Source organism: Vanellus vanellus (genome assembly GCF_965231255.1).
Source record: "Vanellus vanellus genome assembly, chromosome: 1".
In the NCBI taxonomy this organism is placed as follows: Eukaryota; Metazoa; Chordata; class Aves; order Charadriiformes; family Charadriidae; genus Vanellus; species Vanellus vanellus.
Window position 1 is genome coordinate 54,541,798 of NC_138905.1, and position 22,482 is coordinate 54,564,279.

The 22,482-nt window shown below is 47.5% G+C and overlaps 1 protein-coding gene across 1 annotated transcript; it reads left to right on the forward strand.

Annotated features, from left to right (window-relative positions):
* Window positions 1–191: 191 nt before the first annotated feature.
* Window positions 192–18,848, forward strand: ERP27 (endoplasmic reticulum protein 27; the record flags this gene model as incomplete). Its single annotated transcript, XM_082497040.1, has 8 exons — window positions 192–331; window positions 594–733; window positions 960–1,060; window positions 3,893–4,030; window positions 7,715–7,828; window positions 10,782–10,907; window positions 17,890–18,087; window positions 18,810–18,848. The coding sequence occupies 8 exons, from the start codon at window positions 192–194 to the stop codon at window positions 18,846–18,848; spliced, it is 996 nt and encodes a 331-aa protein (XP_082353166.1).
* Window positions 18,849–22,482: the final 3,634 nt, after the last annotated feature.

Here is a 22,482-nt window from a genome sequence, read left to right on the forward strand (position 1 = left end):
CAGCCTAACTATAGGCAAATTATTTCAGAGCTGCTTCCTTCAAGGGCTTCATGAATCCTTCTTTGAAGCCCAAAGCCTGGCCCGTGATGGGAGTAGACTCCAGGGGTAGTCAGCTCCCACCTCTCATCCCATGTGGCAACTGAATGAGCCCAGGGAGTTGTAACATGGCCTTCCCACGTTTAATGCTTACCATGGCAGCTGTTCCCCATAGCCAGAGCCAGCAAGATCTGCGTGTCCCAGTGGGTGCTCCGCTGGCCAAGTGCAAAGGGAGGAACATCAGCCCCTCTGGGACCCAGTACTTGGAGAAGTGCAGTGGCTCCTTCTGTATGGAGTGATGTTCATATCCAGCTGGGGCACCTGGTCCCACAGGTGCAGGGTACCTGAGATGTCCAGCGCGGTGGGTGAGGACGTGCTGGTGGCAGTGTTGGTGAGGCTCTCCAAGGCTGGTGCCCGCACAGCAGGCAGGAGCTCTCTCCCGGCCAAGCGGTTATCTCAGGAGCTGAAGGCTTTGCCCTGGGCCAGCTGCTCCCTTCCCACTGCCCCGGGAGTGACTGTGGGCCCCTGCAGCAGCTGACGTGTCTCTTCCTGAGGAGAGGACCGGAGCAGGGTGATATAGCGAGGAGAAGGCAAGCTGGCACCATGGGCACCTCCGTCTTCCTGTGCCTCTTCATCATCCTGCTCACCGGGGGCTCCCCAGCAGGGTGTGCTGGAGATGGCAGCTCTGCATCCCACAGTAAGTGAGCTTTCCTCCTGGCTCAGGGAAAGGGATGGATCTGCTGCGGGGAGTCCTCCTTATGCTGGGTCTCCTTACCCGGAGCGTGCTGTGCAAGCGAGTTGAGCTTGCAGGAGGGGTGTGTGGGTGGGCATGTAAGGGGTGAGATGCTTGCGTGCATGTTGGGGCAGCCTCTTTGAGCTGCTCGTTGTGTACCCTCTCTCCAACCCTGACCTCTCCTATCCAGGCACAGCCTGCACTGGAGGGAAGCCTGTCCTGTTGAGCAACATCGGAGACGCTGAAGCTTTTGTCAGCGGTGCGGAGGTGGCGGTCATTGGATTCTTCCAGGTGTGTTCATAGCACCTCCTCTCCGCCAGCTGAGAGCCCTATCCCACCCTTGCGGGAGCATGGGGCTGGATGTGGCATAAACACCTTCCAAAGGCAGCTTCTGTCCTGAAAGGTGCTGGGGCTGTGACAGGAACGTGGAGGAATTTGGTGACAGGCCACAAGGAGAATGCCAAGAAGTCGATCTGTGTGTGGAAAGGGAGATGGAGGAAGGGAGGAAGGTGAAGGAGGTCGTAGGAGCCCTGGGGCAGGAGAGAGGCAAATGCTGCAGGGGAAGCAAAACCGGAACGTGGGTGGCAGAGAAATAGCACTGGTACGGGGTGAGTGGGAGCATCAGTTGTTTGCTTTAGTCAGCAAAGGCAGAGCAAGGCACTGCCTGTGCAACGGGGCCGAGAAAGCTGCGTCTCGGGGAGCAGCACTGGTGCGGGTCCTCTGAAGTCCAAGAGGATTTGGGCTCAAGCTGCAGCCTCCTCCCAGGAAGGGTGTAGGCATGGTCTGTCTGTCTTTCTGCTTCGTTCCCCAGCGTTGATATCCTTGGGATCTCTACTCTCTGTGTCTAAATTCAATTGAATTCAGCCAAAGGTATTAGAGAGACTGATGGGTGTGTGCCACTTGCCCCCAAAATGGCATGAACATTTTTCCTTAGGAAACAAGACAAAAATATTTATTGAGGTAGAGCACCATAAAACAGAGGCCTCTTTAACAGGATCTTCATTATTTTTAAGGTCCCCAAGCCGGACCTTTTTCTCCATTTTCCTTGAGCTCTGCCCTGGGCTTCTGCTGCCCACACACTACCTCACAGCTTCGGTCAGAGAAGATGTCATTCTTTCAAAACCAACTCCTTTTCACAAGCTCCTTCCTCCTCCTGCCCTGTGCTTGGGGCTGGAGGGCAGCCAAGGGAGGGCTTGGTGTAGGATGGTGGCATATCGCAGCCAGCACAGAGCCAGGACCCACGTTGCTGCCTACAGCACAGGCAGCAACAAGTGCGTGAGCCCTGGAGGCTTATGCCCGAGGGGTCTTGCTAAGCACTGATCACAGACCACCCGCCTCCTTGCCTTCAGCGCCCGCAGGAGTTCAGAGCTCCTCTGGGGTTGCTCTTGCAGTGCTTACAGCCCTGCAAACCAGGAGGCAATCTGCACACACAGAACGAAAGCGTGCAGAGCAGATGCCACCTTCCCCCAGGGCAGCTGCTGGCCAGGGTTGTGGCAGGGCTGTCCCAGCTATGGGCAGGGACCGTGGCATCTCGCTGGGCAAAGCATCACCGGGGCATAACCGCTGGTGTCTTGTGCCACCGCCACCTCCCTCCCGCTGCAGGATTTCATTCATCACAGTCAACGGGACACGGGGTCCCGGGGCAGGGAGGGATGGCTGTGCCGTCCTGCAGCGTGGGGACAGCCCCGGCTGCCAGAAGCATGGGGCAGCAGCCAGCCGCAGTGTCGGGCATTCAGTGCCTGAAGCATGACAGGGCTGCGTTTAAACAGTAGATAAAGACGTATGTGTGCCATGAGGGCTTGTCTTGGCCCTCTGCCTGAGACTATATTCGTCCAAATAATGTCCATGTTCTCTGTTCGCCATAAATTATTTCTCTGCTGCAGCCTTTCAGTTCGCTGCAGAGCACGGCTCGGCAAGCTCCTTGGATAATGAGTGCGGCCTCCCTGACTGGGAACAGCGTGCCACGATGGAAAAACAGCACGCTGCTCCAGAAACCCTGCGCGTCTGCTAGAAAGGGCCATGCTTGGCCTGATTAAACCCCAGCTTTCCCAGGAAGGCTCCAAAACTCAATAAGGTTGTGCCTACCCCAGGCTTTAGCGCTCTCACCAGAGCCATGTTGATGAGCTGGCATTTCCAAAACAAGTCACAAGCGTTGTTTTTCTTTGAATGCAGAAAGAATTTTGTTTTCCATTCTCTCTGGGCTTGCAAACAGCTGAGCTGACGGTTCAAACCAAAAAGAAAAACAAACCAATTTCCAAGCAGAGACTGTCTTGAGAATTTAAGTCCAATAAGTAGAAGTATCAAAAATACATCACTCAAAAGAAAAGTTGGGAATGGGAATAGCAAAGGAAGCTTTAGGGCTAAGGCTGTAGCTGATGCTCTCACTGCAAAAAAAAAAAGGGAACGAACCTCAAATTACTGAGAAACTGCACATTTCTATCCTTCAATGCTGCATTAGATACTTTTCAAAGGATATGGTTGACACCTTTTTGAAAGGAACGAGGATACTGCCAATGCAAGGTGTTTAAAAATTGTAAACCCCTGACTCCAGAATCAAGGTTATCTTAAAAATTATGGTTTATATATTTGTTATACAGACATACACATGCACACAGACATATATATGTGTACATATATGTGTGTGTGTATATATGTATATATTTAAACGTGCTACATCCAGATTTTGGGTTTATCCCCTCCCTTTTAAGAGCTCTAGGGCTTTGCATCATCACCGCGTTACCTGTTTGTGGTGTGGGGCGGTAAAAAGTGATGTTTCGGAGGGATGGAAACCGAGGTTCCCAGGCTGCCGTAGCCGCCCCGTTAGCCGGTGACGGGCCGGCTGCGCCCTTGGCCCCGCCGCCTGGTGACTTCCCCGATTTTGGAGGAGGAGAGCTGCTTGGCGGAGCGAGGGTGGTGGGGTGGGGGTGGGGGTCGGTCTCCCCCCGCTCCCCCGGCGGGGGGCTGTGGGGGTCTCTGGGGCGGGCGGGCGGTAGGTGTCGCCGTCGCACCACCTCGGGGCGGGCGGCGGTGGCGGTGGGGGGGGGGGGGGGGGTGTCCCCCGGGGGAGGCTCCGCTCCTCACCCGCACCCTTCCCCCCTCCGCCTTGTCTCTCTCCCTCCGCAGGAACCGGAGAGCCCCGAAGCGTCCCAGTTTCGCCTGGCGGCCGGTCGGGTCCCGGAGGTGCCCTTCGGCTTCAGCACCAGTCCCGCCGTCCTGTCCCACTACGGCGTGGCGGCCAACACCGTCACGCTCTTCCGCAGGGTGCGTGGGCCCGCGGCGTGGGAACGACTCGGGGGGAGAGGACGGGGGGGGGGGGGGGGGGGGCACCCCACGGCGCCGCCGCTGCCGTGGCCGGAGGAGGCGGGGGAGGTCCGCGGGGCTGCCGTCGAGCATCTCCCCCGCCCGGGAAACATGGTGCCATGCAAAAAGGTTGTATCTACAAAACTAACGTCTAGGGGTTCCCCTGCCCGCTGGTTTTTGGTGAGAGAGGCGCTAGGGCAAGCGCTTAAGGACTGCCCGCCGCCACGGCACAGAAGAAATGAAATCTCTGTACAGTGGTGATAAAAGAAGGTTACAGCTGCTCATCTCACCTTAGAGCAAGCAAAAAAAAAAAAAAAAAAAAAAAGGCTTGTCATTGATAGTCATTCTACCTGCCCACCTAAAAAGCACATCTGTAGAGCTTCCTGCCCCAAAGAGGTCTTCTGCTTTTCACTTGCAGAGTGCCCATCACTAAAACATGCAACACGTATTACACCTAATAAGGTTCTCCATTTTAAGATGTCGTGTGGGTCTGGTCCGGCCCCAAGTGCTTTGCAAAGAATGGGGCTTTGAGCAGCCTGGTCTATTGGAAGGAGTCCCTGGCCATGGCAGGGGGATTGGAACTAGATGATTTTTAAGGTCCCTTCCAACCTAAACCATTCTATGATTCTGATTCTATGATAATGATGTCTGAGTGACCTGTCTGGAGCTCAGTGTTACTTGGATGTGGTTTCCGTGGTTTTGGAAAGGCTCCTGAGACACATGAAAAGCATCTAGAGGCCATGTTACAATGGATCAACACAGTAGGCTTGATATCAAATCTTGCCAAATGTCATTTCAGGCAGGCAAAGCTGTCTCCCTGGGTGCACAACTTTTCCATCGTGACTGAAACCGGATCCAGACTCAGTCTCTGCAGTTACAGATTCTCTGCCACTAAAAGAAACCCCAAACGCTCTTTTCTGTCTCTTGCACTGTGGTTTGTAGAGTTATTCCCTAAATATGTGTTGGGCATGGGCCCATTAAAAAAGTTACTTTGCAGTTTCTTGGGGATGGATGCTGTGCAAGATCAAATTTTTGTTGATTCCAGCTGTAAGTGCTGGTGGCCCACTGAATTTGAAGCTGTGTGTCTAAATTTAAGGAGACAATATAGGGAAGGGCTGTGTACTTGCTTCAAGAGTACCAACAAAAGTTAAGAGCAAGTATTCTGCTGGTTGTATCGATTTCCTCGTGTTGCCCCTTCTCACACAAGTGGGGCACTTGAAAACTGGAGAGAGAGGTGTGTCTGAGGAGGAGAGGGGCCCTAGGTAGCACAAGATGTCCTAAAAGCCCATGAAGTGTTGTGTCACTAAGCACACGGGGGGGGGCGAGGGGGGGCGCGGCATGGGGACACGCTATGTGTACTTAGGGAAAATAAATGTGGCAACTTGGCCAAGTTCTAGATACAGGTTGTACGAAGGTTGGACAAAGCCAGTTTGTTCCCTTTTCTTTCTCGTCATTTCCTGCACCAAGTTTTCCACTGGCATTATCCAAATAATTCAAAGAGAGTGATCTAAGAGTGAGCAATAGGTAGGCAGGACCTTTTATTTAGCCTTCTATTTGCTACGTGCAGATGTTGCAATCTGAAGCAATACCCATCTCAGTTTTGGTTCTTAGTCATGGTGGATTTCTTCCAAAAATGTTGAAAAGATCCTTTGTTTTTGCACTGTGGCAGATAGTGAGGATGACTGCATTGGGAGGGTGTTTGATAAAAGAAACTCTGGATCGTTGGAATTTGGATTATATTGAATATTCTTTGTTCACAGTCCAGTTTTTGCAGCTGAACTCTTGTTTAATAGGAAAAAATAAAAGCCAACCAAGAAACTAATACACTAGTCAGGTTCAAATGTGGTTGACAATTCACTTGTCTAATTGTCCGTTTTTCTTAAATTAAGTTGTTCAGACATGATTTTTCCTTTTATTCTGTGCTGAATACTGTGTAGGAGTAAGGGGTCATAGATTAAAAGGAAAAGAAAAAAGAACTGAGACAGGAACTTGGAATCAAATACCCATTTAAAGAATACAAAGATGCGTGACCAGGATAGCAGTGAATCAGAGGCATAAACTCATTTTTTCTTTGCTTTTGAAGAGTATGAAACACATATAATGCTTAGACGTTTAAAAGATAATTACAGTAGTAGGAAGGGCTGCTGTCAACTGGTGAGTCTTCTTTGCATATAGCAGAGGGAAATGGGTTTATTCTACTGAAGAATCTGGCCTGACAGACCTAAAAAGAACATAATTAACAGATGCTAATAAACTAATTATATGGGGTGATGAAGACATTTTGATCAGAGCTTCAACTATTAGATGCAGAATATTTTCCAGCCTTATTTTCTTGAAAACATAAGTGTTGAGCGCAGATTTAGGATATAGTTATCCCAAAATGGATATCAGGTGTTTCTAGAAGCCCCTGAAAGTCAAGAAAAGGCTTTCTGTGGAGTCTGGGATGCTTTAGATTGGTTCCCAAGGCCTGTCTGAGCTCACCCGTCCAGGTGTTTCACCTCTCTGATCCCATTTACTTGAGTAGAGCTGCCCTTTCATATTATGCAGGAGCAAATCTGTGAGAGGAATCAGGCTGCACAGTCTGGAAAGCACCAGTTTGGCTCACCACACAGGGTGCTGTGGCCCCCTACCAGATCAAAGACCTCGCCAATGATCACAGAACAGCAAAAAGGCCTTCAGATGTCTGCACACCACTGGAAAAAGTAACACAAGCTCTTTCAGAGGTTGTACAGATGCAGAGAATAAAATCTGGGGTGTACACGTGGACCTTTCCTCAGCCCCAAGAACCTCATTCAACAATCAAAGGCCTTCAAATCTCAGACTTTGATCCTCTTGCGTGTTGGAGCCCAGCGTCCCCATGACCCAACTCAATTACGTCCCGTGGTGGTACTGCACAGCAGCTCCACCCCTTCGGGTGCTTTAGCTCTCATTCAATGGTTGCCTGCTTTTTCTCTGTTTACCAGGTCAAGCAAACCTCAATAAAATGATATCGTTTGGGTGAGGGGGTGGAGTGTGGGGAGATGTGTGGCAGGATGGATTTTCCTCTAAAGCTAAAATATGCTGGGCTTGATTTTTTTTTCTTTTCTTTCTTTTTTTTTTTTTTCTGCTGTACTGGAAAAAAAGATACTCTTTTTATTGGAGAGATTTCCTGCTTGCACAATGTTTCCAGGAAATCCATACAGGCCTATGCCAATGTTTATTGCTTGTAGAAGGAATAGAATAAGCAGATGAAGATTTAAAAAAGAGATGTAAAGCCAAAATCGATGCGAGGAGTTAGGCTATTTAATGATCTCTCCCCACAATGCCTAGAATAGTTTATCAGCTAATCCTCCCTGTCTCCAGTGCATCAAGAGCTGATACTGTAGGGATGTCTGGAGTCCTCAGTGATTTCTGTTATCCCATGAGTTTTTGCCTTGTCCTTAGGAGACTGAAGGAGTGTGGAAGATCCTTATCTGAAAGTGCAAGCTGATTTCTGTAGGTCTAATGGTTCTGGACCTCCAGAAGTGGGGATTACGTGCTGGGGGTGAGAGGAATGCGGTGTCCAAAGGGGTGGGTGTCTCCATGAGTGACTACCATCAGCACCTCTGGAGAAGGTGCTGAGAAGAGAGGACAGCTGTGACTGTAGGTGTCTTTGCATGTCTTCAGGTAGACAATGACCGGAGGGATCTGGATATGAACAGCAAAGATGTTGATGCCGAGAAGATGACTCGTTTCATTCGGATGAACGAGCTCCGCCTGGTGACAGACTACAACCCTGTGGTAATTACCAGCTCCCCGCAGTCCTCACCCGGGCACTTGGCCTCCTCCTCATGGGTGTCCTCTGGCCCAAGAGTTTGCATGCTCAGATGTATGCAAGTGCTGTGGCAACGGTGTGAATGGGGTTGGGGAGGCCACAAACTCTTTGCTGCTACTCCATATGGGGAGTGGAAGCAGATGCTGCACTGGAGCGTGTGAGTGGGGTGGGGAGAAGAATGGAAGCATGGCAGTTCCTTTACACTTCCAATAAATTTGGGGTGTTGATGGGCAGGGAGTTCCACTTCTTGTGCTGCTTCCTTCCATGGGCATTTGCAATGTTGTGCCATGCCTACAGACCCTGCTCAGCCATGGTCCCCTCTCTTTGGCTGAGAAGCCTTGAGAAACATGGAAACTTGAGTGATCTACTCTGAGAAGTCAGGCTTTTCTCCATCACCCAGCACATACGGCTTGACATAAGCCTGACTATTTGAAGGCATATTCAAGAGCCAGTTGGAAACTTCCCAAGAAAAATTTTTCCCATCCCCTCCGTCCCTTACTCCAGAATTCATCAGTTCAACAACAACAACAACAACAAAAATTAGACATAGGATGCTTCCGTGTTGGCCATCTTCATTAGCTCACCCACCTGACTGGCAGTCACTGGGTCCCAGTGACTATCCCCTATAGAGGGTCACCAAGGATTTAGGCTCCTCTGAAATCTCAGCGGTTCACTGGGCTCATTTTCCAGGTCTTAGAGCTCAGATGGCTGCAAGGCTTAGACTTTATCATTGCTGATGGCATCTTTTGTGGAATTCTGAATAACTGCAGAGGTGATGACCAGGCTGAATTTAATCAAATGAGAATGGGCCAATCTGTTTCAAAGCTATACCTTTTCAAATTGATGCCAAGAATCAGCTAAGAGGGCTGCTATATTCCCCAGTTCAGGTGCAGCCTGCCAGTTGAGAGGGCATTTTGTTTTGGAAGTGCAACATTTTGTTTCCAGAATGAAATACTGTAGAAGTTTTGGGTTTTTCTTTAAAAAAAAAAAAAAGGATTTTTTTTTTTTTCATCTTGATAAGTGATGTGAAAAAAACATTTCAAAATCACAGAATATTTCTGGGGACAGAAAAGCTATATCCTGCCCTGCTGTCTTTACAGCCCTTTGAGAACACCCCAAGTCACGTCAGCAGGGATGTTCTTGTTATCTTTATAAATACCCACTCCTTCTGAACCCTTGGAGCCTCCGCGGCATCTTTTGGCAATTCATTAGATTCTGTCTCTATCTTCATGTGTTTCTGCTGATGCTTTGGGCTCTTGCTCCATGGTGTCCCGTTCGGCACTGAGGCTGTCTCCCTGACTGAAAAGTCCCGAGCAGTTCAGCCGGTCCCCTCCGCCCTGACTGGCAGTACACATGTTGTTCCATTTTTTTTCCCTGATGCTCTGGAGTGCAATCAAGGTGCTACAATTAACAGTGCCTCCTGTAGTCCCCGGCCTGAAGCCCTCCCAGTTCCTCTAATGTAGCTTGGTTTTTCGTAAATATTTATTCCCAGTGCTATGCTGTTTACATCTAAGAATGCAGCAGAGGCTGGGGTCACCCCATCACGTGGAGTGCTGCCAAGAGTTTTCCTCCCCATCCTGGGGCCCTTACTGTTTCGCCTACATACTTTAGGCATTTTTAGGCGGTGCTAACCCCTGTGTGCTTTCCAGGAGAGTCAGATGTGACCCGGCCGTGTTGATGAGCTCTGCTGGTCGCTCTTGCACAAGGTTGCATGGACAGGCACATCTTTGTGTGGAGCTGCCGGAGGAACCGTGGCTCCAGCCCTGCCCGCTGTCAGCCCAGCCTCAGCACTGGCCGGCTTCATCCTCACCTTCAGCCCCATCCTCTCCCATGAGGTCTTCTAATGCTCTCCAGCCTTGGTTTGCATCCCCTCTACTCTCCCCTGCCCCATCTGCGCACCACCGGAGAAGTGAAGGGATAGAAAATGTCTGATAGACATCAGGCTGAAGGCAGAGTCTCGGCTGCCAAAAAATTAGACGCTTCGCAGTGCGTGGCCCTTGCCGATGTGCACTCCCTGACCCTTTCCATATTACTCCTGGAGCGTGTGGAAACTTTCTTCTCCCACTGGCGGGGAGCTGCCCAGTCTGTGCCACGGTGGTTTCAGTGGCAGAGGGGAGGCAGCAGGTCTGGCCCGGCTGCTGTTTGGTTTGAGGGAGAGGCTGCAGGAAGCGGGCAGGAGGAGAAGTGAGATGACGAGTGAGTGAGTGAGCGAGAGCCGGGAGATGGTGCGGCGGCTCCTCGGGCAGCGCCAGCCCCGTCTCCTCACAGAGGGGCCAGTGTGTGCTGCCTGCTTGGCCCTTGCTCAGGGGATGAGGGACAGCCAGGTCTTCTCCCGCTGCGGGACTGCAGAGGCAATTTTAACCCTCGGCACTCTGGAATGTCTAGGCACTGGGGTTGCTGGAACTCTGGACTCATCCCCATCCTTCCCACGGCCTAATGCTAAAAGAAGGAAACAAGGGGAGACACCAACCCTAACACCACGAATCCTTCCCACTTTCTTGCTCCTATTTCGTCTGGGTGCTGGACCTCAGCAATTCAGGACACCCTTATGTTCAGCATTTCCAGGCCTTCCCTCTCCGTTTCCTTGTCCCTCTAGACTTCAGCTTGCTGTATCCAGGCAGTCCCCCTGCCTAGTCACTGGCTATCCTGAGGCAGGTGATGAACCCTTGTGGTCTTCAGACTCTTGTCTCGGGAATAAGCAAAGCCAGGAGATTAAGCGCTTCCACAAAGAACCCAGATTGGATATCCCCTGCTTTAAAGATAGCTGTCCTGCTTGTGAGACTGATTTGCAAAGAAATCTAAGCTGGGACACGAGGGCTGATGTCCCTCTGGCAGTGCATCCAATGCGGATTGAATGTTCTCAGTCTCTTTGTCTGTGTGTGTTTCTCTCTCTGTCTGCGCTGGCCGTGTTTTCGGCAGACAGCGATAGGTGTGATGCAGAGTTCACTTCAGCTTCACCTCCTCCTGATCACAGACAAGATGTCCCCGAAGCACCCTGAGCGAATGCGCAAATATCGTGCGGCAGCAGAGCTCTTCAAGGGGAAGGTAAGTCCAAACAGAGAGGAAGGGGAGCCATTAGGGAGAAAAATGGGAGAACAGTGATTGCTTCCATGGATGGGGAGGACATAATCTCCTTCTCTGTGCATTAGGGGAGCAAAGGCCAAGTGGCAGGAAAAGAGGATTAGCTGGATAAGTAGAGGGGTTGGATCTGTTCACCTTTTGCCAGTTTGCCTCCTTGTGGGGAAAACATCCTTTGTATCCTGCTCCTTTGCTCCCTCAGTGGGACATTTTGTACCTCCTTTCTTCTGGTCCAGTTTTGTTCCTTTGTGCTGGGAGATGACAAACAGCTGCCGCGCTTCAGTCTGGCGATGGTTGCATTCCACTGGGGTGAGAGGTGATTTTGTGTATACAGCCTGCAAGATGCCAAGGAGCATTATATAAGTGACCAGACAGCAATTAATGTTGCGGTGCTTCTTAACCCGTGGCCTTCTGTTGGATCCTGGGGAAATAGCTGTTTTAAAGGAGCTGTAAATGGGTTTGTCAGATTTCCCACACTAAGGTGATGGGATAGATGGGGTCTTTCAGAGAAATTTTGCCTGGTTCCCACCCCTCTGTGGGCAGAGCTCCCCAGATAGTAAATCTTCCCATGGCTGCTTCTCTGCCAGCAGCTGGATTACAGGGGAATTTGTGTCCAGGGAACAGAGGAAGGAACTGGCAAGCAACGGAGGATTGGGATCAACAGGAAGGCATTTGGGGCAAGGGAGAACAGCAGATGGGAGGAGGCAGAAGATCATAGCAGCGGGGAAGGCTGAGCGGAGAGGCAGTGGAAGAGATCTTCCTGGGAGAACAGCGGAGCTGGAAAGAGTTGGGGTTTGAGAACAAGAACATCTGCATGCATCTGTTTGTGGTACTGAAGGGTCAGATTAAATATCAAGTATATAATCTTCAAATGGAGGGGCCACCTCAGAACCCTGCACCTTCAAAAGTCTTGAGACTTCTTTATGACAGGACAACTTTCGACCTTGCCATCTGTCCCACCCATTGGCAAGAGAGCAAGCAGAAGCCTTGCATCAAAGTCAAAAGGTCTCTTCAAAAGTGTTTTGCTTTGATGAACACATAATGATAAAAGAAAACTCATTTATCTGAAAAATTCCAGCCATCTCATGTGAGATGTCTGTTATAGTGACACTATTATCACTGTCCTCCATGAGCAGCAGAGTCTGACACAGGTCTCCCCCAAGCAGCTAACTCTTGTAACACAGCACATTGCTGTTTAGCATCACTATCCTTTGCTGCTGATGCAGCTGCAGCTAGTTTTCTCTTCATGCGACATGCCTAGATAGGAGCAAATGTGAATAATTTTCCTAGAAATACTTCACAAAACGTTGGATAAAATGTTGTACTGAAGTCCAGATAATTTATGAATAGCCAGCAAGCCAAATCCAACTTTTTTTTTTTTTTATTTATTTGTGCAGGCAAGTTTCCCACCGAATTAGTCTAGAAGTTTGCCAGAGTAAAATATAGAGATTAAAGATGTGGGATTTGACTAATTTTTTTCCACTTTACTGCAGTGGTACTGCAGGACACATAAATGAAGGGACTTAGAGTCTCATAAGTTGTTTTTCCCAAAGGAGTGGCACTCTGAGAAGGAAATCGTGATTTGGACTGCCCTTTTACAAAGCAGTAAGGGAGAGTTAGAATCCCTCTCTTGGAGTTTTAGATCTGGGTACTAAGGAGTAAGCAGAGCAATATGCCCGCTTAGGTTTGTTTCCATTGCTCTGTCATGTAGAAAGACATGAATTAGTTTGGGTATCAGAAGCAGCCACTGCACAATACCATGGAAATCTCGGCTGTCTCGTTTTCCTAAGTGGAGTTATCTGTTGTCAGGACTACCAAGTTAACTAAGGTTTACTTCAAAACAAGTAAGGCATTGAGTAGATTTTACCTTTTTGCAGCTTGCAGGCTGTCTGTGAATAAATGCAAGATTCTTGACTTGAATTTTATTCAGGATTACCAGTGAATAATTCATAGCCTGTGGGCTGGTGATGAAAGGCTTGTGTGTGCTGTGGGGTTAGTGCTGTCAGTGCTGTGAGCAAGGAATCATTGCTGTGCAGTGGAGAGAGGTGTTCGGGCTCCCTGTGAGCATGTACCACTGCATCCAGTGCTTCACAATGACTGCAGAGTGCCGGAACAGGGTGGGGAGACTCAGTGTGCGTTGCCTCTTCTCCACAATGCCAGTGCAGAGCACAAACAGAGCCTCGAGAGGGTTCCCAAGCAGGAGAAGGTGTACCAATCCTTTCACACATCTCTGCTGTGCTCTGAGGGAAGATGGGTCCTTGTTATTGTCATCACCAGGTGGAGGGAGAAAAGAAACTTATTGCTTGGATTGATGGAGAGATGAAGAGGAACTGCTGCTGCTGAGTGAGTGACCCCAAAGAGTGAAGAAGATCATAGAATCATAGAATCATTTAGGTTGGAAAAGACCCTTAAGATCATCGAGTCCAACCGTTAATGGATCATGAGGAGGTGATTCACCTGCCAGTTCCTGGGTTATGGTCCCTTCATCTCTGGTTTATGATCTTTTCATTTTTGCTTGAGAGGAAGCAGAGATTTTCAGCTGGAGGTTCCACGAGGCTGTATGGTGAGGACCATTATTTGAACACAGCATGAACTGCACCCTAAGCAGCAGTGAGTGTCTGAAGGCAGTCTAGATTTCTCTAGATTTTGTTGTGGAACCTGGGGGCTATAAAACACTGAAGAGGAAAGTGCAAATGTTAGATGATGTTAAGCCAGTGAGAGCTGACAAGAATAAGAAGAAATATGGTACTTTTCTAGCAGACTTTGAGAAATAATTGTGGGTGGATAACAGTGAACAGGCAGAGCTCAGAGCACTGCAGCTGCAGGAGTGAATCCACCAGTCTTCTTGGAAGGATCCCACTGCAATCAAATATGTGCTTACTTGAGAAAGTACTGCCAAGAGTCCAGGCTTTCTACTGGAAAGGGAGTGTCAGGATTTGCATCACTAAGCCAAACTAGCATCGGCACCTTCAGTTTTCTTTCCACAGTATCAGAGAGTAACATGACAATTACAGCTGGTGTACCTTATGGGTGTGTGCTGAAGTTTCAATAAGGTAATGTTGGGAGTAACAAAAGCAGCTTTTGCTGCAACTGATATAACTGGTTTACAATGTCAAAATGGTTTGGGTAGAGATGTTTGCAAAGTCCCTTTTCATTTATATGTAGGCCTGTTTAGAAATCAGTTCTGAGAAACTCCTGAGAGTCCTTCAGGAAAGGATGGTGCCCTTTTTCTTGCAGACAGTCATTCATACACTTTTTGTTTTTCTTGTCAGACATCAATGGCTCCAGAACTGAGAGAGGTAACAGAGATACCTCTTTTAGCCATAAACAGGGGACCCTGTAAATACAGATTGTCTACGTCACTTAACAGATACCTACAGTAAAATTGTTTTTGTAGCTTGCTTTTTTTTTAAATTCATGACTCGTTTTCATTTTGCTTTGATGTACTATGTAAGCTATGTAAGAAATCACTCAAACTTCAGAATTTGATCTTTTTGCTTATGCAGCCTCTTAAAGAATGAAGGTTGCAGCTCCATGAAGTTCAAAGTCAAACGCTGGATATGAGGCTTGGTCATCCTTCCTGTTTGTCTTCCTTAGAGGAAAAACTAAGCAACATCAAATTGGTTTCTACCATTGCAGTACTATTTTCTATTAACTTTAATTCCTTGGGCAATAACATCATTCCATATCTTAGTATTTACTAGGAACTCAATGTTCTAAAAGCACTGGGCTAGGAATCAAGTTGTCAAGACACCAAGACGGCACCAGTGTACAAAATTTTCTGAAAGAGAGCTTATTGTAGGTGACAGTGCACAGATGATACCACACTGTGTTCTGTGTTCTTGGGGTCTCATGTGTGGAGGGGAGAATTTGTGTCGGGAGCTCCTCATCCATGCAGTAGATCCTTCACTCCCTCGTTTCTAACAGTGATGTGAGAGTTGGCATCATAACTGGGGTTTGTTTTGGTGAATTATAGCTTTGGTAAGTTGTCTGAGCTAAGGCTTCAGGCTCCTTTCAGCACTGGTAGAGAAGGACAGATATGTCCTCCCTCCCCTTGTAAAATAAGTGGAATCAAATGCCAATTATTGTACCGTTTATTGTAGAGGTTGCCTAGATGACCGGCTCAGGAAAGACTTAAGATCTAGACGGCAGAAGTTAGGCAAGGTGAATCTTGTCTCATGGTCAGTATAATTTTCCATGGTCACTGCATTCGTTCTTTATGATTAGAGCTGGCTAGGAATCTCTGAACAAAATAAACTCCTCATGAGAAAATGCCAGTTCTACCAGGTGGCATCTATCGTGGAACTGTCCCCATTGAGAAACCTGCTTGGTTTCCAGCTGCTGTGGAGACCAGGCTTCCAGTGCTTGTGGCCTCAGTACCAGGGCACCTTACAGACTGCCTCACAGGTGTGACTTTGAGGCCACACAGGCCTTGGCAGCACCCCCAGAGCACATCCAGCACAGGATGCGTGACCTGTCCTTCTGCTGAAGGAAGACTCATCCCACATCACAGCACCTACCAGGAACGTCTCATTCTAAAATGCACGTAATAGGTACTGAGGTGTCTTCTTTTGAGTGACAGTGGACAAATGCAATTGCCGTCTATGCTGTATTTTGGGAATATAAAAGGGGAAGGAAACTTCTGCTGTACTTTGGCACCCTGTAACTCTGTGAGCCAAATGTGAGTCATTAGATAGATCCAAGTCAGGAACTGTGAATGACGATATCTCAGCCTTTCTAGCTGAGGGGCCAGTTGTTTGTGTGTTTTTGTTTTCTTCTGTAAGAAGGAAGGTGTTTGGAGTTCCAAACCCCAACATTTTATTTTTTTATTCTTACTCTGTTCTTTGTATTTGTGGATAAAATGTGTACAGCTTTTTAGTTTTGGGGTTTTTAACAAAGGCTGGAAGCTTGATGAATTGAAGAACGTTAACATTTATTTATATTACCATTTAAAAATGCTACTCATCTTTTTTAAAGGCAGAGGAGATTTTGTCTAGAAAGTGACGACTTTTAACAACCTAGGTGTTCTAAATGTTTCTTGTTTTTTTTTTATTAACTTCTTGTTTAACATTTGATTAAAATAAAATGTTGTTGTCTAGTGAGTCTTTCACAGAGAAAACCAAAAGCTGGTGAATGAACTGGTGAAAACATGATAGCATTTCCTGTACCAACCCTCTGAAAGTGCTTCCCTCCAAACTGGCCTCTGTTTCCAGCTTGCTAATTGTAAGGAGAGCCCTAAAACATAAGTATTGCTGCTCCAGCTGAAAGTCTCTTAGATCAGGTCCTTAGACCTGTGACCCTTAGATTTGTGACCCTTCTCTAGCTCAGTGTTTTATCCTGAAAAATGATGAATTCAGCACTCCAGAAGAAGTTCCCCACAATCTTTCTGCTTACTAGCCCGCTGCCCTTGGGGCTCAGTTGACTTTTGGAAGAGAAATTGCAAGTGGTAAATATCAAATGCAGTAAAAGTGTTGTTCCTGTTTCTGTATCGCAGTGATTAACTGCAATTAAACCTTACACTAGCCTAACTACCCTTCCTTCCCATAGGCTGTTGCCTAGGAAAGTTTCCAGATATATTTGCTTTTTTTTATAGAACATAAGTTTAATAAAGTAAAGAATTTGAGATTTACCAAGTTTATTTTTAGAGAAGAAAGAAGTTTTGAACTAACTTGAGTGTTCTTGATTGAAAAGAAAGAAAAACATGAGTCACAGCCTGGGAACTGGACACATCATCTTCACATTGCATTACTTTTCTTTTTTTAAACTCTTCTTTTTTTCTTGTGTAAGTTAAGTCATATCCATGTCCATAGGTACATTGAATATGCTTGGCCCAGTAGAATGCACACGATAAAGAAAAGATAAAATTATGCATGTTGGCTGGATGTTGGTTTCATTGACTTGGATGTCACCTGCCAAGGAATTCTATTTAATCAGGTCACTGATTAAATTGTTCAATTGCTGCATTTATTTTCTTTTATAAAATTTATACATGAAGTTTGTATTTAGTATTAACAGATGATTTAACAAAGATTTTGAGATAACTGCATATTTTATTGATAATCTTTCAGATTCCAAAATTTTACATTTTTGCCAGTTCCTACTGCACTTGTAAGATCTCAGTTGAAACTTGCTCTTAAAATAAAAACATGGAGTTAGTCACCAATTCGGGTAAATCCGTACTATTGAATCATCCTGGCAGAGTTCTAATCCTTGGGTTGATCTTGCCCTCCAAGACTATTTGGGAGCCTAGAAAACTGTAGGTCATTCTCATCCTGACTTAGTCATTGTTGAGCTTCTCTCCCCAGGTCTGGACAACCCTCCACTGAGCTGGGCTGTATGGACATTGGCGTCTTGCCAACAACTCCTGTTTTATAAATGATTCCATCTTCATTTCTATTCACTGCAGCTCACTTAAATATGTTGTTTGTGTTTAGTACTCTCATGTTCCTATCCTTGCAGGTTCCTGCTGCCCTATACTTCGCTCCCACGTTCTTGCAATTGAGTTTGATTCTCCACACAGCGAAACACCTTTTTACTCTGCCACTCTAGGTCTTGCATGGATGTAAGCATCGATCCAAATAACATGCAAGTAGAGGAGTTAGCTTCTTTTACATGTGCCACTATGATAAAAGACATCGTGTTTCCTCATCTATTAAGACAATAGAAGTGGAAACTGCCTTCCTGCCATACTGTAGATATATGTTTAAAGAAGGTGAAAGGAGATATTTTGTTTGGTAGGGTAAGTTTGGGCTTGATAAAATGCAGAAAAATGCACTGTATGGAGCAGTTAGATAGTGGCAGAGGAAAGTGTTGTCCTAAGAGAGTATGGTAGGTTTTCTCTAACTCTTTATAAAAATATCACTGTTAATCTTCATATGATCAATGTTTAGGGATCTGTTTTCTCTCAGTTTCTGTTTTGCTCACCTTTCCTCTCCTATTTCCATCACAGATTCTCTTTATCCTGTTAGACAGCAATTTGAAGAGCAATGAACGAATAGTGTCATTCTTCAAACTGAAGAAGTCCCAGCTGCCAGCTCTGGCTTTATTTCACGCACCAGATGAGGAGCAGGATGTGTTGACTCTGGATGAAGTCTCCGTTGAGCGTGTACAGGACTTCTGTAATCGTTTCTTACAAAGAATGCAGAAGGTAAAGGGGGACTCCTGTACAGTCTACATGAAGCAGGAATCTGGTAGGACGATGCTGTTTCTTACAAGGCTCTTGAAGAAGATTACTTCAGTTCCTTGAACTCCCCGCCCCTGCCACCTCCTCTTTCGTTTTCATTTGCACCTGAATATCAGAAAAGCATTAGATCTAGAGCAGAGCAGAGATGGATGTCTTTGCAGAATCTGTTTCTTCATTGACCTCCGTCTTCTAGTCTACAGCAAGAAGACCTCACTGACCTCTGCAACTGTATAAAGGTCTTGGTGAAGCATCTATTTTCTGGGAACAGCAGCTGGGGAGACAGTGAAGGGTGCTTTTGGACACTAAGGATGGCGGTGGTGGATGGCAGCACATAAGAGAGGATCAGAGAGACAGTGGCATGGTTAGAAAGGAAATCTATCAAGAAGGCCACAGAACACATTACACAGAGAAGGGCTCAGGATTCTATCAGAGGTCTCTGCTGGGAGAGGGACAATTTAATCTCCATGTTCATTCAGTGTTAAGGGTTGTCTCTCTGTCAAAGCTCATCTTCCTACAGCACAGAGGCTTTGTGTGTCAGGACCCTGTGTTGTGCAACTGAAATGGGATAGGCAGGGCAGTGGCACAGACAGCAGAGGGAGGCATTTAAGTTGGTTTATTTCCTTTTAGCACAATGCTAAGAAACAGAGCAACATCAAAACTGATTTCATGCCTCTAATGTGTTTCAGAAAGAAGACGAACCTGAGGAGAAGAATGAGGAACTCTGATTCTTTCTCAGCTAACAGGATGATTGTGCCCAGCATCACCTGTTTCTGGTGTATGAAGAGTTCACTGAGCCCCACAGCACAGGAATTCCTGGGATAGTAGGATTAAGGGGCCAAGTCAGTCACAGATTTCCACCTCTATGTACATATATGCTGTCTGTCCTCTATAGGAATCTCTTCTCCCTTCTCATTTGTTGGCTCCCACTCTATTTTCTCAGTGCTCCAGGAACTCTGGTGTTGCCCTACACTCTGTCCTTCCATGCCACCTCTGTTGGAGCAAAGGGTGATACGGCAAAATGGCAATATCAGAGTAAAGCTTGTAGTTCCCAGAGATCTGTTTCCCTCATTCTCTTTGCTTTTGGTGCCATGCTGGGATCCACAGCCTCTCCTGACATTAGGAACAGATTGGTTGCTTGTCGTCACATGAACTTTTCCATTTATTTTACTAAATAAAGCAGAAAGTGTATAGCCTGAATTTTTATGCAAATATGTGATTTCCCACTCCCCATGTCTTTCACTTAAGGACAAAGGCTGTGTATTTCTGAGTGAGTAAGCTCAAAAATCTCCTTTCTCTGAATTTAACCAGGCTTGCAATGCCTGGCCAGTCAGATTGGTTGCTAAGAATCATTCCTCATGGAACCGGACCCATCATCAACAGATATTTTCACCAGGATGAGAGATTTCTGTGGAGGTTTGGGATCAGAACAACACTGGGTACGGCAGGTCTGAGCTGGTACAGCAAAAATGAATGAGCCTAAGATGCAGATTGAGGCTAAGAGGAATGAGAGCTGTGGCAGAAGAGCAGTAGAAAGTTGCATTGCAAGATAGGGGATATCTCCACACTACATTGGAGGGAAAGGTTAATGTCTGTGTATTGACCTCAGGCACTCCTCAGAGGTCCCAATGCTGGTGTATGGGGGATGGGGACTTCACAGGAAAGATGTATGAGCCATCCCTGTTCTGCTGTACTAGATGCATGCAGTAGGCTTGCCTCATACTTGGCTCAGCATCCTTTGGCATGAAGTATGGATGCTCCTATCAAACAGTGACTGCATTGTCTCTCAGGGCCTGAGAGACTTGGCTTGGGACAGGGAGCCTAAGAGGCATAGAGCTGCAAAACCTCAGCCCTTTCTCAGAGATTAGCCCAAGGCAAAGAACTGGGAAGAGAAAGAAGTTGTTCTTGGGGATGAGGCAAACACAGCTCCCCACCACAGAGGGAGAAGTCGGGAGCTGGAAGGGATGCAAAGTAACTGCCAGCCACCATGATGAAAGCCACAGCAGGGAGGCTCTCAGTAGAATAGAGGCAGGTGCCAGCCCTCTGTTTGCTCATACCTTCTATATGTGGATCAAGCTGGTGTCTTTCATCTCCTTAAGGCTCTGTCTCCCATACAGCTGGACTTACGTCCTTTAGTGCTCTACCCTCCCTTCTCCTCTGCTTACCTAAAGCAAGCTTAATGCTGTAACAGTTGGTATGGGGAATCAAAATTGCTGCACATTTTCAAGGAAGACTGATATGACCAAAACGGTATTCAGGATTGTGCCTTGTGTTGACAAGGCCGCAAAACTGTCTTCTTGCATAGGGACCTCTCCCCTAAGAGGCAGGACGGTGAGCAATATGGGATCTCAGAAGCTCCATGGGCATCGCAATAGCCAAGAATTGTTTCCTAAATTAGGCAGTTCAGAAAAGAGCAGGAATAGAGGGAGGAGAGGAGAGAGAGGCAAACCACCTCTGTTTGTTCAGTTGTCCCTTGTCACAGCTGAGTGCGCCCTAACCTCTGTTTGACATGTGGCCTGTAAGAACCTGTGGTATTGCTTCTGGACACAGCTAAATAACAACACTAAAGATGTCAAGGAAGGGGTGAGTTTGGGGCATTATGTGCTGCATATTTCTTTATTTAGGCTAGTAAAAGTGGAGGCACCTGCTCTCAGCCTATAAAACTGTTTTACTTGGGTGTTCTCTCTTCTGAGCAGCCATTTCACAATGACCTTCTGCCACTACAATGTGGTGCCAGAAATGGAGATGTCATCAGCTGGAGCCTACAAGGTCATAAGATTTGGCCCATGGGTGTAGTGTTCATATAACAGCTGGAGTAAGCCATCTCTGCAGACTTCTTAAGTGCCTTTTTCTCCGAAGCATGAGACTGTTCAGGGTAGGTCACATACCTGCCACTGTTTGGTGCATTGGATTTACATGCTAGTCCTGGCGCTGCAAGCGAAGACTTCTTCTCGGCAGCACTCCCTGGCACGAGGGGCCTTGCTTGGTAATATCACGTGGCTGTGCTGCAATCTCTCTCCTGCTTGGTGATCTTACCCAGGAGATGCTGTTGGTGAGCAGAACAAGGCATGCCCTCACCATCATTAGGGCTGGGGAAGAGAACCGTCTGCACCAGATGACCTCTTGAATGAGCGTGTGTCTAGTGGCAATATATATGCTTGAATCCTGCTAGATGCTCTTGTGGCTTTTGCTCATTGAAGAAGGGCTGCAGAAGTACACAAAAGATGCTGAGAGCAGAAGGCTGAGAGCCTCAAAGAGAGGGGAAGGGTCTAAGGTGTCAGAAGGTACTGCTGCTTTCGGCTGGTGACTCAGCCCCTGCGTGTGGGCAGAGGTTGCAGTGCTGGACTGGAAGAGCTTGAATGAAGCCTTGACTTTGGTGCTGGAGTTCCCTGTGCAATGCAGGTGGCTCGCTAGGCTGCCTGTGCCCTGTGCAAGGGGCATGGTTGAGGGGGGATCAGTTGTCTCTGATCCTGGGGCTGTGTGAAGATGTGAGCACAGGGCTCAGCCCTTCTGAAGCACTGAGGAGCCACAGGGTCTCATCGCAGACTGTGTCACACACTACAGCTTTGAGGATCAGAGATGGATTACCTCACACTGGCCCAGAGCACAAGCAGAGCAAACACACACCTGCCTTCCAACACCCCTATGTCAGTGGTGTGTGATGGTTTTGAATTCCCGATTTTATACCAGTCCTAGAACATGCAGGGCTGTATCTCCTGGTGAGAACCCTGCTTGCTTTCCCTCAGTGGGAAAATTGCTCCTTTTTTTGGCTATAGCTCGTTCCTTCCTAGGAAGGGTTGTGCTGTTTTCTCTGCAGTAGGGTAAAGTGGGAAGGTCTTCTGTGGAGACATCTGCAGATGTTTCCAGTGTCACGCACCTCTGTGGTCCAGACCAAACAGTGTGAAGGAACCTGGCCTGCTGCATGGGTGTCTGAGGTTCTTGTCTAGGCCCTGTGCGGACACAACAGCTGCAGGAATTGGGCACAGCGACGTGACTTTTCCTCAGTGCTGGAGGGAAACAAAACAGGACAGGAATGAAGCTCTGGTTCTGCAAACAAGCCTGGGAGCAGAAGCAATGCCTCCGGTGTCTGTATTCGCTGTGTACACAGCTAATTATAGGGACAGCTTTTCAGGAGTTTCATTAAGTACACTGGGGAATTTAGTTCCCTCTGCACCTTCCAGAGTTCTTCACCTAACCAACAATCTTGGGAGCCATAGGGCAGCTACAGGAAAAGCCTCCTCCTCCTCCAGCTGCTCTGGGACTTGCACAGCACTGACAGCCCTGGAGTGCTGCACTTGGGATGCCCTGGGCACAGACAACGGTGGCAGTGGAGTCAGAGTGTCTGCCTTAATCCCTGTGCTC